Consider the following 13,155-nt stretch of genomic DNA (forward strand, 5'->3'; position numbering starts at 1 on the left):
CTGTCAAATACAGAGCTTCGTTCTTTAGCCGTACTACGCGAATATGGAATGTCCTACCACACTCTGTCTTTCCTAGTCATTGCAATACTCGAGAATTCAAAACCAATGTGCACCGATATCTCTTTTCAAACCCTTTCTCCTTCTGTCTCACACTGTGCCTCTGCATAATAAGGGTATGTGCTTATTATAAAAAAAAATTGTGCAATATCTTCACTAAATTCCCAATAAAGGCAATTTCTGGCCAATGTGACACTCAATGTGACACTCAAAACTTGCCTTACCTTCAAATCCTTATTTCGTCTAAACCTGCAAAATGTCTTCAATCAGCTTACTAAATATTTCAAATTTAAACACTTCAACTTTTTTGAGACGAGTTTTTTCCTGTAAAAAATGAATTCTACCGGAACCTTATCTACGAAGTATAATCTGAAATTCAAAAGCTTACTTTCTTCAGTCATATGAATATCTGTATCTAGATGTAGTAATTTCCTTCAAAATGTTTTTTGTTTTTATTAAAATATAATTTATTTTATTTATTTAACAGAAAAGAAAAATTATTATTTTTGTTTTGTTTTTACAATTAATTAATTTAATACTTATCTTTCATTGCTTTTGTTAGTACAGCCCCTATACACTTAAAATTGTATATCTGAATATTATTATAGCACTTATCGTACGAAAAATTAGACAAAAACAATAAATCAGTCTTGTATTTTTGTATGATTAGTCGCCGAATAAAATTAAATCTTCCAAAGCACAACTATACCTACTACTTAAATTAAATGTTTATAAAAATATGTATATAATTATTTTTAGCACTAACATTATCCTATTTCCTAACTCTACATATAGTCAACTCAATATGAGTCAAATTTAAATATAATGCATTTCCCGAATAACATTAGTTAACAAAATTCGTCGCTTAGCTTATAGTCTAATGGCACTGCGTATTTTAACAAAATGTAATAATTTTATGTTTAAAGTTAATGGAATTAATAAGGAAACTTTTCTTTGCTTTTAAACGAAGTTTTTCATTGAATTAACGAAATACTTGAGAACTGGGCAATGAATGCCTCTAGGTATCGTTACATCTTTTTCAAAATAATTAGTTTGTCCTCTTAATGTTGGAGAGGTGCTAATTGTTATGACCGAATCACGAAAGTATGTTTTTTTGTTCTGGAAAGGTATACGCCTGATAAAAGGGGCTTATCGAAATAGAAGAACGATGTCGGAAAGCATTCATATAAGAACAAATTTCCCATGCCTTCGTTTCATATACAAATGTAACAGATTATGGGCAGGTTTAATTTAAACGTTTGTTTTAACTTGTTGCAAATTGAGTTTATCGAAAATCAAACCTAACTGACGTCGATCGTCAGAAATAGAAACGAGGACTTCATTCACTTTAGGACAAACCCTCAAACTTTTTTCATTTCCAACGAAAAAGCCCACAACAATGACTCGTATTGTCAAATTTCAATGAAAAACCTCATTAACGTAGATAATTTGCAGTGTTTTTCTTTTCTCAAAACTTTTCATCATCGATATTTGTCCGGTAATTATTGAGACCGTGTGAATTCCGTTTTAAAGTTCCCGACTCGCAATCATTATAAGTTTTGGCCAATACCTTTGGCGTATGATTGTTTTGAATGTTATTCGATTTATTTAGAGTTCCGCTGGTATTGCAATTCTTGGAGCCAGAACTCATGCTGAAGCTACTTTGTCTCTTGGGCTTTTGACGCGGTTCATAGATCTGCGAAATTGGAGGATGCCGTGTTATTAATTTTTAAAAAATGCGGTTTACTGCTTACATCTTTGGTTGGAAGGCTGGAGTACTGATTGGGATATGCATCGTAACTGGGAGTTGGTGAATTATTTTTCGGAGTCTCTGGCATGAATCGGCGCCTGGTGATCCAAAATGTTAGTAGAATTGTCAGGGCGTAAAACAAGCAGAATAGAGCAACCATGGTGCTGATCGTTGAGAATGAAGCCATTGCTGTGCCTGTAAAAAAGTTATTAGGAACAATTTTAAAAAAAATATTTGTTTCGAACTTACCACTGCAGGGATCTGGCACACAGGAGGCTTTTTCAAACGGTTCACCAAGACATTCGTTGGCGTTCGGTTGATTTAGTTGGCACGTACGGGTTCGATAGCGGATTCCATCGCTTGAGCATGGAGACCAGTCGCTCCAGTTACTCCAGCCCAGATAATCTTTAAAAGAAGAGAAACCAACTAAAGTCATATTGTCATATCAAACAAATTTGAATCAGTAACTTACAAGCACAAGATGGCATTTCGCATCTTGCTTCCTCAAATGATTTGCCTTTGCAGGAGGTCTTCTCGGGGCCAAGACACTTTCTGGATCGTTTGCGAATGCCGATTCCACATGTAGTCGAACAAGGAGACCACTCGGTCCAACAGCTCCATTCGTTGGGACAAGGTTGCGTGTTGCAAACACGACTCACTGTGTTCTTGTGATGCTTGCCGCCATCTCCAGATCTGGTTCTGTACTGAAGCCCACCTCCGCAAGAAACCGAACAGGGTCCCCACTCACTCCATACACTTTCCTCTTCATTTTCACTATTTCCCCTCTGGCAATTGCCGTCCGAGTGACAGAATCTAGTCTCCTCCTTGGAAAGATTTATCTTCATTGATCCCACATCGGAGGTTGTCGCACGACACACAAATCTGAATCTTTTTTCCACATGCGCAACCTCACCACTACTTTCGTTGGTGTTCATTTGGACGAGCCACGGGGTCCACTGACTGAGCTTTTTCACTTCTGGGCACCCCTGAGCGTTGCACACTTCGTAGTCAATATTGCAGCCAGGACAATCCATTCCGCCACTTTGTGGACTGGGGTCATTACATTCTCGTCGACGGATGCGAAATCCTCCGCCACACTCAGCACTACATTCACTCCACTGACCCCAGGGTCCCCACCCACCATCAATGGCCTGTGGTTTTGGTGCTGGACAGGGCGGTAACTGCGAACAATAAATCTCTGCGCGATCTGAGCCAACACATGTGCGTCCACCAAATGCTGGCTTGGGATTGCCACAGGACCTTCGACGCGTCTTCACTGCTACACCACACGTCTGGGAACACGCCGACCACGCACTCCATTCTGTCCAACCACCATTTACGGTGCAGTTAGTGACCTCAGTGGTTATTCCCACGCAATCTTCGCCGGCATTTTTCGGAGCAGGATTTATGCAACTCCTCGAGCGGCACAAACAAGATCCCTCGTCGTTGTACTTGTTGCATTTGAACCAATCCGACCAGGCCGACCACCCGCCATCAATCGGTGCTGTGAGAATGGGACACTGCAGTTCCTTTTGCTTCCAATATTTCTCTGAGGTGTCACCGCTAGTCGGAGGAGGTGTGCATTCGTCCTTTAATTCATTCCACCCGCAGTACGGGTCCATGGCGTTAAGACATGTCTTCTCCGAGACGTGGCGTTTGCAGTGATGCGAGTTGATGCGTATAAGCGCTCGATCTGTGCCTACGTAGAGCGAGTCGGTTACCTTCAGGTATTCCATTGAATGAATATGCGAGTTTAGTTGTTCTTCCTCGTATTGCCACACTTCGATGAGGCAGGCTTGCATCGAAGGCAAGACCGACAGTTTCTTGATAATATTGCCCTCTGTGGAGATATACAAAACATGGGTGGAACCGATGTGCTTGGTGGAAACTATGTCAACGGCAATGTGGGTGAACCGTTCGAGTCGTGAATAGTAGAGTGGAGATGTAGTCATGGGTTGGACGGCATCATCCATCAGTTGGTATCGCGAAGACTCTAAAAGGTGCTTGTAGCTCAGTCCCTCTGGAGGGTTTTCGCACGAAAATTGACTTCGATATTGGGTGTTGACATCTTTCCAGTTGGAGTCGATGTGCTCCTGAAACTTAAATGGGCCCTCAAAGGCTGCATTTATCGCGGAGAGATTAAAGGCACAAACTGCCGATCCGTGGATTCCATTACTGGAAAATGAAAATTAACCAATTAAGCATTCGAAAGGCGAATGATATTAAAATGCTTACCTTGGTGTTGTAAATGTAGCATAGAGCACATCTTCCTCAGCTGAATAGGTCATTCCTTGGACTTCATTAAAATAGAAGGGATATTCTCCCGGTAGAGAGCAGTTAAGACGGGCTTTCAAAAAAGACGTCCAATTATCATTGAGAATTTGACCACCGCCCGGATCGGATTTGCATACTCTGGCGATTCTGGAGTAGACTACTTTGCCACAGTTCATGTATTCGGCAGCTGTCTCCCGAAAGACAAAATAAACAAAGGACCCTGCATCGAAGCTCCCCACAAACTGAGGGTTGTCCAGCCACTTGGAGTTGTACTGTTTGGTCCGAATAAGGTTTCCGTTCTTTCGACGGGCAGAGTGCTCCTGCGGATGGGCAACATTCGTCCTCAGAATTGCAGGATCCGATCCAGAGAAGTCTGTGGGTGATCCAACGAAGATTTGGCCCTCGCTCGTCAGCAAAGCGGTTATATTCGAATTCGGACTGAAGGAACACTTCCCAACGCCACTGTCATTTGCTGTTACGGTTAAATTCTCCATCTGTGGAATGTTCAATTATGCATAAAATAATTAGCAAAACTGGTCCCCTTGCCTCTATCTCTTACTTCACTATTGCTAGCAGGTACTAGGCAAGTGAGAAGTGAGAGTGCAGAGGCAATGTAGTGCAGTGCAGTTAGGTGCAAATGCGAAATAACTTACCTGGCGCCACGAACAGTTCGGGTTGAATGCATACGTCCCACACGCGTACAACTGATTCTCGTAACTCTGCAAGACCATGATATAGTTGCGACAATGGTGCTCCGATTGGCCTTTCATTTGGCACATTTGAATCTGCGCCGATGTGGCCTCCCAGATTGATTTCTCCAACAGATGCAGGTCAAAGGATAGGCGAAAGATTGCATCTCTGAAATTAATGAAAATGAATACAAATTTATTATTATTATTTTATTAGGTATTTTAAAAAGATGAAGAAGACGATGCTATCGATATTTTTATTTTCATTTTTTATCTAGATTCTGTTTACAAAATGTTTATAGCAATGCAACTCAAAGCGTCGCGAGGCGAGGCAACGCGACGCGACGAAGCTATCGAATTTCATTATGTTGAGGTAAGTGAGAGATAAATCGACGACTTGAGGTGAGTGGGCATCGCGGGCCACGCGTACAGGTTCTGGTTTTGTAATTTATTTTGTTGTTGTTGCCATTTTTGTTTCTCCTGCAGGCAAATTAACGATCTTAAGTTGGTCGCAATAGCAAACATTTCACAGCAAAAATCAACTTACAGGGTCTTAAGTAAACTACGTAGGTATATTTTGTTTTCTTATTTAAAAGTGAAAATTCATGAGCTATAGTTATTTTGAAAAGGCACACGGTTTGCGGAGTCGTCGTGGGTGAAGCTGGGTTTTATTTTAAGAATCTGTTTAACAAAAGTGAAGGTTGTTCTAAACAAGACAATTATATATCAAGTGTCCACCCCAGCATGCACTTATTTTTTAGTTTGTAATTAGCGCACATTCAAAGGGTTTTGTAGAGCTTTCGTATGCCAAAGACACAATGTGAGCATTAGAAAAATAAGGAAACGAAGTGTCGTTGTACATTGGTTTTGAATTCTTGAACACTGTAATGACAGCGAAAGATAGAGCATGGTTAGGCATTTCACATTCATGTAGTACGGTTAAAAAAAAGAGTCTATACTTCATACGAAGTGGCCGCAATATATGGCTATTTCACTAGATCATAGTCCAATAAAATATCGGTAAAAAAATGGTGAGACAAGAAACTTTACGACGATGTTCAAAAGACGTAATTGAATTAATGATGTTTTTAAGAAAAAATTCTTTCATCGTCGCAGAAAACCGCAACATCTTGCGATATTTTTAACGTAAGAGGTAATGGCTGCGGCACATGTTGTTTAGTTTGATTAGGCAGCTTAAGATGACATAAGGGAGAGTAAGGCAATTTTCTAGTATCTAATTGGCTAGCTGCCACAAAAATTGCCTTCCAATTAAGGCAACTCTATTGGAAAGTTAGTCAAGAAAAATCTCCCTATTTATCAATTCAAGTCTACTTATGTCAAAATGACAGTTGATCATGTTTTTTTTTTTCATTTAATTGAAAGCTGAACTTTACTAATCTTTTATTTATTTATTTATTTTTTGCACAATTTCTTTTAATGTATTGTGAAAAAGGGTTCCTTTTCAAATTGGAAAAGAAATAAGTAAAATGTCTTTATTATACAATATACAAATCGTGCTTTACTTGTAGCTTGCCTTCAGAATATTTTGTAGACAATAATTTCGTTGGTACTTTTTATAAGATAAATTGGAGGTAGAATTTAGTGAAGTTAAGTTCTAAGTTTGAAATGTATGACTCTTGAAAAACCAACTAGTTGCCTTAGTCAAAAGTTGTCTGAACCTGCCTTCAATAAAGGCAAAAATAAAATCTGCCTTACTATGAAGTCAATTCTTCTAAGCTGATCATGTTTCTCATTCAACCGAAAGCTGAACTTTATTGTTTATTTATTAACAGTTACAAATAATGTTTTAGTTTAAAAGGGATCCTTGCCAACTTGGAAAAAGAATAAATATTTTTTTTCTTAAATACAAAATAAACCGCATGACAAACTTGTAGCTTGCTTGAGAAGTTTTTTTTGTAGACAATAAAGATTTTAGTACTTTTTGTATGATCAACTGATAACAGAGGTTAATAAAGTAAAGTTCTAAGTTTGAAATTATTGACATCTGAACAACATACGTATTGCCTTGGTCTAAATCTACGTTCAAAGAATGCATTTGACTGCAAATAACGTCTCTTATAGTATCTGAACCTGGCCATTGATGCAAGTGCCACTCATAGATAGTAGCAGATCGGCAATGATACCAGACAGCATTCGGTTTTCGAAGCATTGAATTACTCGAGGTTTTTTATTCCCCACTGTAACATGCTGTGCAGGTCGGAATTTAATGAGCGTATCTTATTTTGTGGTTACAGTTTCACATCCGAAGACAAGGAATGTGAGTCTGGAAACGAATATAAAAAGCTAAGAGTATTATCGTCAGCGAAACAATTATAGAGTCTTAAAATAGGTTAAATTAGGTTCTATAGGGGAGACAGCACATTTTCATAGCTCCCCTTATTCAATAGGTACTTTAGCGATTACTATATAATATAATACATACAATTTCAAATTTTAAACATTTCCACCACGAAAGTTATTTACACAATAAATTTAATTGAAATAAATATCTACTAACATTGAAATCAATCATGTTGCAAACAGTATTTGTTTCTCTTAACAACCTGGATATTGGTTCATTGGAAGCATACAAAATTCTATGATATGGACCATTAAAAAACGGATCTTTTCGAAGCAATCTCGCAGGAACATTAATCCCAATTAGAGCTAAAATTTGTTAACAATCAATATGATCTGCTACTATGTCACGAATGAACATAACCTCTGTGAACTTTCTATGAATGTTAAGAGGCAAAATACCAAGTAGTTTACACCTCGTTTCATAGGTAAGAAGATCTATGTCCCATTGAAGTCTTTTCACTACAACTCTCGTAAATCGTTTTTGGATTCTAAATGAATGAAGAAAATATTAAGGATTCCAGATTACACTGCAGTATTAAAGATTAGACCTTACAAACGCAAAATATAAACACTTTAAGAAAACTGCTTTGAGTTTAGCAATATGAAACCTACATTTGAACTGCCTTTACCAACTAAAAAATCTATGCTTTACAAAGTCAAGTTTTTTGTGAAAAATCCCACCAATATCTTTTTTAACGGTCAATGGCATATGATTGATTTTATAGATAAAATTATTTGGACTACGGTTTTGAGAAAACGTTAGGCTTTGGCATTTGGAAATGTTCAAATGTAAACAGTTAGCTAAACACCAGTTGAAAACATTCAGGTATGTCGTTTATAAACAACAAAAAAAGAAGAGGACCAAGATGGCTTCCTTGCGGAACACCCGACGTAGTATATACCGGTACAGAAATAATGTTATTTATACGAACGTACTGAATACGATTCCTTAAGTACGAATTAAGCCATTTTATAAAGTTTGAGTGAAAACCTACTTTACTTATCTTCATAATAAAGCATCATGATTGACTCTGTCAAGAGCTTTAGAAAAGCCAGTATAGACAACATCATACTGACAACCTTTCTCAAGTGCATTCAAGACTAAATTACTAAAAATAGTGAGGTTAGTTGCATTGGATCTACCAGCTATAAAACCATGTTGGTAAGGTGAAATCATTGCTTTAAGAGAAGGACTTAATTTGTCATAGACTAACTTTTCAAAAAATTTGGGAATCGAGGCAATTTTACAAATTGGACGATAGTTTGAAACATCTTGCCTACCACCTGATTTGTAATGAGATGTGATTGTTGAACGTTTCAAAGTAGTTAGAAAGGATTACAAATAATTTTTAAAGGCATTTTTAAAATGATGATTAACCCTTAAGCTTAGACAACGCTAACTCAATCTCAGAAGTGGAAAAACTTAAACTGCCTATATTAATAGAAGTATTTGAAGAGTTTATGTTTGTAGCATTAGGTATATTAGGACAACTGTCTTAATAAACCGACTGAAAATGTTTAGCAAACAAGTTACATACAACAGAGATGTCAAGTGATGTAATACCGTCATGGCGCATACGGTTGGGAATGCCATTTGAGTTTTATATTATTTATAAACCTCCTTGCTATTTGTTTTTAAATCACACTCAACACAAAACAGATATTGATTGTATATAAATTTATTAAAGTTTTCTTCTAATTCTTCTAATTCACGATCATTATTAGACTTGCGAAATTGCTTGTAAACCTTATTTTTTAAGTTATTAAGATTTATGATTCTTTTATTGAACCACACAGGTTTTTGGCTATTGATTATCTCAATTTTGGGTAAATATAAGTAAATCGTAACATTAAGAACATTTATGAATAAATCATAGCACTCATTTAAATCTATATTGGTGAACAATGTTTGCCAGTTTGTACCATCCGGAAAATCATAAATTGCATTCAATTGCATAGCTTCAGCAAAATTGTAATTAAAATTTAAGTCTGAAGTCTCAGGTGAAGGATAATCATAAAATTCTAAATGCAAACTGAGTGCAACATGATGTATTGTATTGGTGAAAAGCGGAACAATAGAGTCGTTGATGCCTTACAATTATGAGAAAAACGCTTTTAAGGAAGATTTAATACTGTACTCCGAGTAAGGTAAATTGCTGCAGAATCTCCACCATCCCCTTTTGTTTTTGTTTCTGTTTTTTTTTTTTTTTTTTTTTTTGCGATTTCGCGAGTAACGAGACACGCGCCCATTTAATACATTATTCGTTTTTAATTAAAACATGTGGGCATGTTAGTTTTTTTTTGTCTTCAAAATTAAGCCATAAACGTTAACTTCGAACGACAACGACAAATTCATGTGCTCTGGTGGCGATCATTATATCAAAAGCCTACAAAGTGTGTCAATTGGCTTTTAACAAAATAAAAAATGTTGCCATATGCCAAAGTCATGCAATTTTTATATTGGAGAGCCGAGAGCGAAGCGAAGCCAAACCAAGCCAAGCCGATCGGGTCAACAAGTAACCATTAGGTATAATAGCATAATTATTTATTATGGTTCGTCGTAGATTTGCCCCATCATCGAGCTTCCAATGACGTTTGGTGAGGGGCCATTGAACTACAAGGCAAACGAGTTAAGTGACGAGGCGCGCACGGCAACGGCAACGGCAGCGGCAAGCCTGACACACTCACACGTCACACCCCGAGATATCTATAGTATGCTGAACTGTGTGAGATCAGAAGATTTCTATCTTCTTGTGGTGGACGTTGGCGGTCGTCCGTCCGTCCATCGCGTCGTTCGGTCGGCCCGTCAAATACATAAAACATCAAGTACCACGAACGAATGATCCAACCTGCCCACAAGCCACAAAAACCAAAACCAAAACAACATTCTATAGCGCCTACCCTGCACTGGGAACTGAGGACTGACGACTGGGCATTGGGGTCTACGTATCTTAAATCTTGATCTTAAAGCAAGCTACATGTACGAGTATTCACATCCAAAGTTCTCTCTCACTCTCTGATCGATTTCTAAGTTCTGTGATCGTGTGCTCCTGCTCCCTGCCTGCGCACGGTCATTCTTCGTGCACTGGCAATGGTAACAAGTGGAGGTGAGGAGAGTTCTTTTTTTTTTAATTCGAGATCAGTTCCAAAGGGAGATCTGCATGCACTCTGTTTTATTATTGTTTGCTGATGGCCATGTGAAAGTGTAGCGACAGCGAGTTGGTCTATTCGAAATAGTTTTGAAATGTGAAAAAATAAACACTTAAATTATTATTAATTCAATTTTTCGTGTTTTTTTCTTGTTCGATTAGAGACAAGTTTGTCCCAAGGGTTGTATTAATGGTGGGCTGTTGTATGTGTCGCGTTCGATGTCGCTGAATTGCTATCGATTTGATCGATGGTTGAATTTCTATGTAGGTTCCACATTAAAGTTGTTAGATGCAATTTTTTTCCGAATACATATTGAGGACACGGGTTTGCATTTGCTTGGCAAAAATAAAGTTAGAAATAAATCGCACTTTTAATAACTTCAACTTTTGAACGGAGTTAAGTTTTAATGTGGATTGACTTGAATTTGAATGAAATAGTTTTTCATTATTGCGTAGTCATTATGTGGTGGGCGAATTTAGCGCCTTTGAGTCGGCATTCTTGTGGCCGCTGTTCGGTTTGGCAATATATTTTAATCGTCGTCGTTGAAATGTTGTGTAGTCCAACCTTCGGGTGTTTCTATTTATTTTGTTCTATTTGCTTTCTGCTATTAAGATTATTATTTTAAGCTGATTTTAATAATATCTACTTACGTTCTTTTTTTCTTGGAAAAATACTTGAAGTTCTTTAATAAGGCAATGTGGGCTTTGAGAAGAGAAGCGAGTTAGATGTTTTTAATTTTAAAAATGTTGGAACTCGGAGCGAAAATCTAAATAAATTTTAACAAAAAACTGTTTCTCACTCACTTGAAAACAAAAACCTCATTACCAAATTATTCGGTACAACAAATGCATTTCAGCACTTTCTAATTTTCTTATCAGTCAGGATACTCAGTGAAAATTATTGAGGCTATAAAAATCGAATCATTCCATTAAGACGGAATAAGTTGAAATTGGGTGAAGGGTGAAAGTGAAGTATATACTTGGCTTCACAGCCGACTATACAAAAATTGTAAAATAAGTTTCTTTGTTTATAGGAAATACTAATTAAGTTCTTTGTTTAGATATCTAATAGAAGTATTATATTTATAATAAATTGAAAGTACTCTATTCTTGGAAATATAGTTAATATTGTGTATATGATGAAGTCATCATTTCTACAAATGTTTATCAGCACGTAGTTCTAACAGAACGTTTAAGTTTTATATCTTGCAAAACTGTACTTTCCATAATTATTATGTCAATATAAAACGTAAATTAAAGTATTCCCCTCTTCAAGTGTTAGTAAACTACGTTTGTAAAATAAGTTCATAAGTGCTTTGTTAGGTTAATAAGAACTTAATTGTGCAATTATCTTAATAGAAAGAGTATAATATTGAAGGAAATATCAGCGGACATTACTGGCTTTAGAAATGTTAATTAAGTTTTCAGCTATTAATTGTTTTTTTTTTTTTGTTCAAGGTAGCAAAAACGTAAAAGACTTCTCTAATTCTAGTTTTATCCTCTAGTTTTTCAGTTTTCATAAAATTGATAGAAATTGATGGATTGCACCAAAGTAAGCTATGAGTGCTAGACTCAATAAACTGATTTTGTTTTCTAAAGGATAAATAAGTTAAAGGAATAAAAGGAATTAGATTGGAATGTTTCGAAAGCCATTTGACGAATAACAAATATCGTATCAATGATATACTTGAAGAGCCTTATAGCCTACTAGGCATTATATTCGACTTTTAATTGTAGAGAGTTCTTGTAACACTAAACAGGGTTCATAGCAAATTGTTGAACATTGTGGAACTATTTCTAACATTTTCTTAATTTTAAATGGATCAACAGCTACTTACAGAATCATTTGGAATTTATTAGAATTGGTTGTTTAAAATCGTTTGAAATACTTAATTATTCTTATGTACCACTAAGTAGCCACTTTGGTCCCCTATTATTTCTATGTTTCTCAAATGATTTAATTTTTTTAATTGGTTTTGTTTGCAGATGGCGATTGTTTTTGACAATTTTAATTTGCAGATAGACGTTGATAGATTGTATGATTGAGCTTGTAAGAACTGATTACCTATATTAGAATAAAAACAACCATGTCCTTTACAAGTCTGCAAAGTCAAGAAGTGGGAGGTGCTTAGAGTAGACAACACTGAAAGCAGGTTAAAAGGTCGTTTTGTGAGTAAAGTAGATTTCTAAGTAAACGTTGGAATAATTCGCTGCAAACTGAGATTACTGTTAGACCAAAAATAAACAGGTAAGTGTGTCAATAAAATTGGTGATGAATATTAAACTAATTCAAACTAATCTTAAACACAGTACAGCCGCCAGCGCCAACCTTGAATGAAAAGTGGACATTACGCCGCAGTCCTAATTCACGAACTCGATAACAGATGGAAAATTAGGGGTCTTAACGCAAAAGAATTCTTGCTACACAAGGCCACCTTTCATGACTCAAATAGTAATCACTCAATATGTATATTAGGCTAGGAAACAGTTTAATCTCCTTCTGTTAACAGCTTCTAGCAAAATGAATCAACTTATAGAAAGAGAGAAAATGCCAAAGCTCATTATAGGATCAATAAATGTATGTACATACCCTTAACGAAGTGGAGGGACAACTAGAGAATTTTCAAAGAAACAAGAAGTAGGCCTTAAAACACTTGTACCTACAAATCGAACCCTTTTCGATTATTCAAGGTTTACGAAAATGGTTTTGAGAAAATATTTCTACTGTGAATGATGAGTTTAATCGCTATGCTCTCCTGCCCATTACCTACGATCCATGAATAACAGCTTTGTTAGTATGTGCGACAAAATGAAGCAATGATATTACTTTATTTACTTCTATTACGATAACATCTCGAATTAAAAAGTTTAAATA

The 13,155-nt window shown here is 36.5% G+C and overlaps 1 protein-coding gene across 2 annotated transcripts in view; it reads right to left on the reverse strand.

The window, feature by feature from the left end:
- Positions 1-499: 499 nt before the first annotated feature.
- LOC129942883 (semaphorin-5A) overlaps positions 500-13,155 on the reverse strand; it is a 32,172-nt gene continuing 19,516 nt past the window's right edge. For both annotated transcript variants that reach the window (XM_056052001.1, XM_056052002.1), the window contains exons 4-9: positions 4,735-4,939; positions 4,043-4,575; positions 2,280-3,982; positions 2,057-2,212; positions 1,812-2,002; positions 500-1,753 (exon numbers count right to left, since the gene is read on the reverse strand). In XM_056052001.1, coding sequence (XP_055907976.1) covers positions 1,526-1,753; positions 1,812-2,002; positions 2,057-2,212; positions 2,280-3,982; positions 4,043-4,575; positions 4,735-4,939 — 3,016 coding nt within the window. In that variant the 3' untranslated portion in view covers positions 500-1,525. The remainder of the gene's footprint in view (positions 1,754-1,811; positions 2,003-2,056; positions 2,213-2,279; positions 3,983-4,042; positions 4,576-4,734; positions 4,940-13,155) is intronic.

Source organism: Eupeodes corollae, chromosome 1, assembly GCF_945859685.1.
Source record: "Eupeodes corollae chromosome 1, idEupCoro1.1, whole genome shotgun sequence".
Lineage (NCBI taxonomy): Eukaryota > Metazoa > Arthropoda > Insecta > Diptera > Syrphidae > Eupeodes > Eupeodes corollae.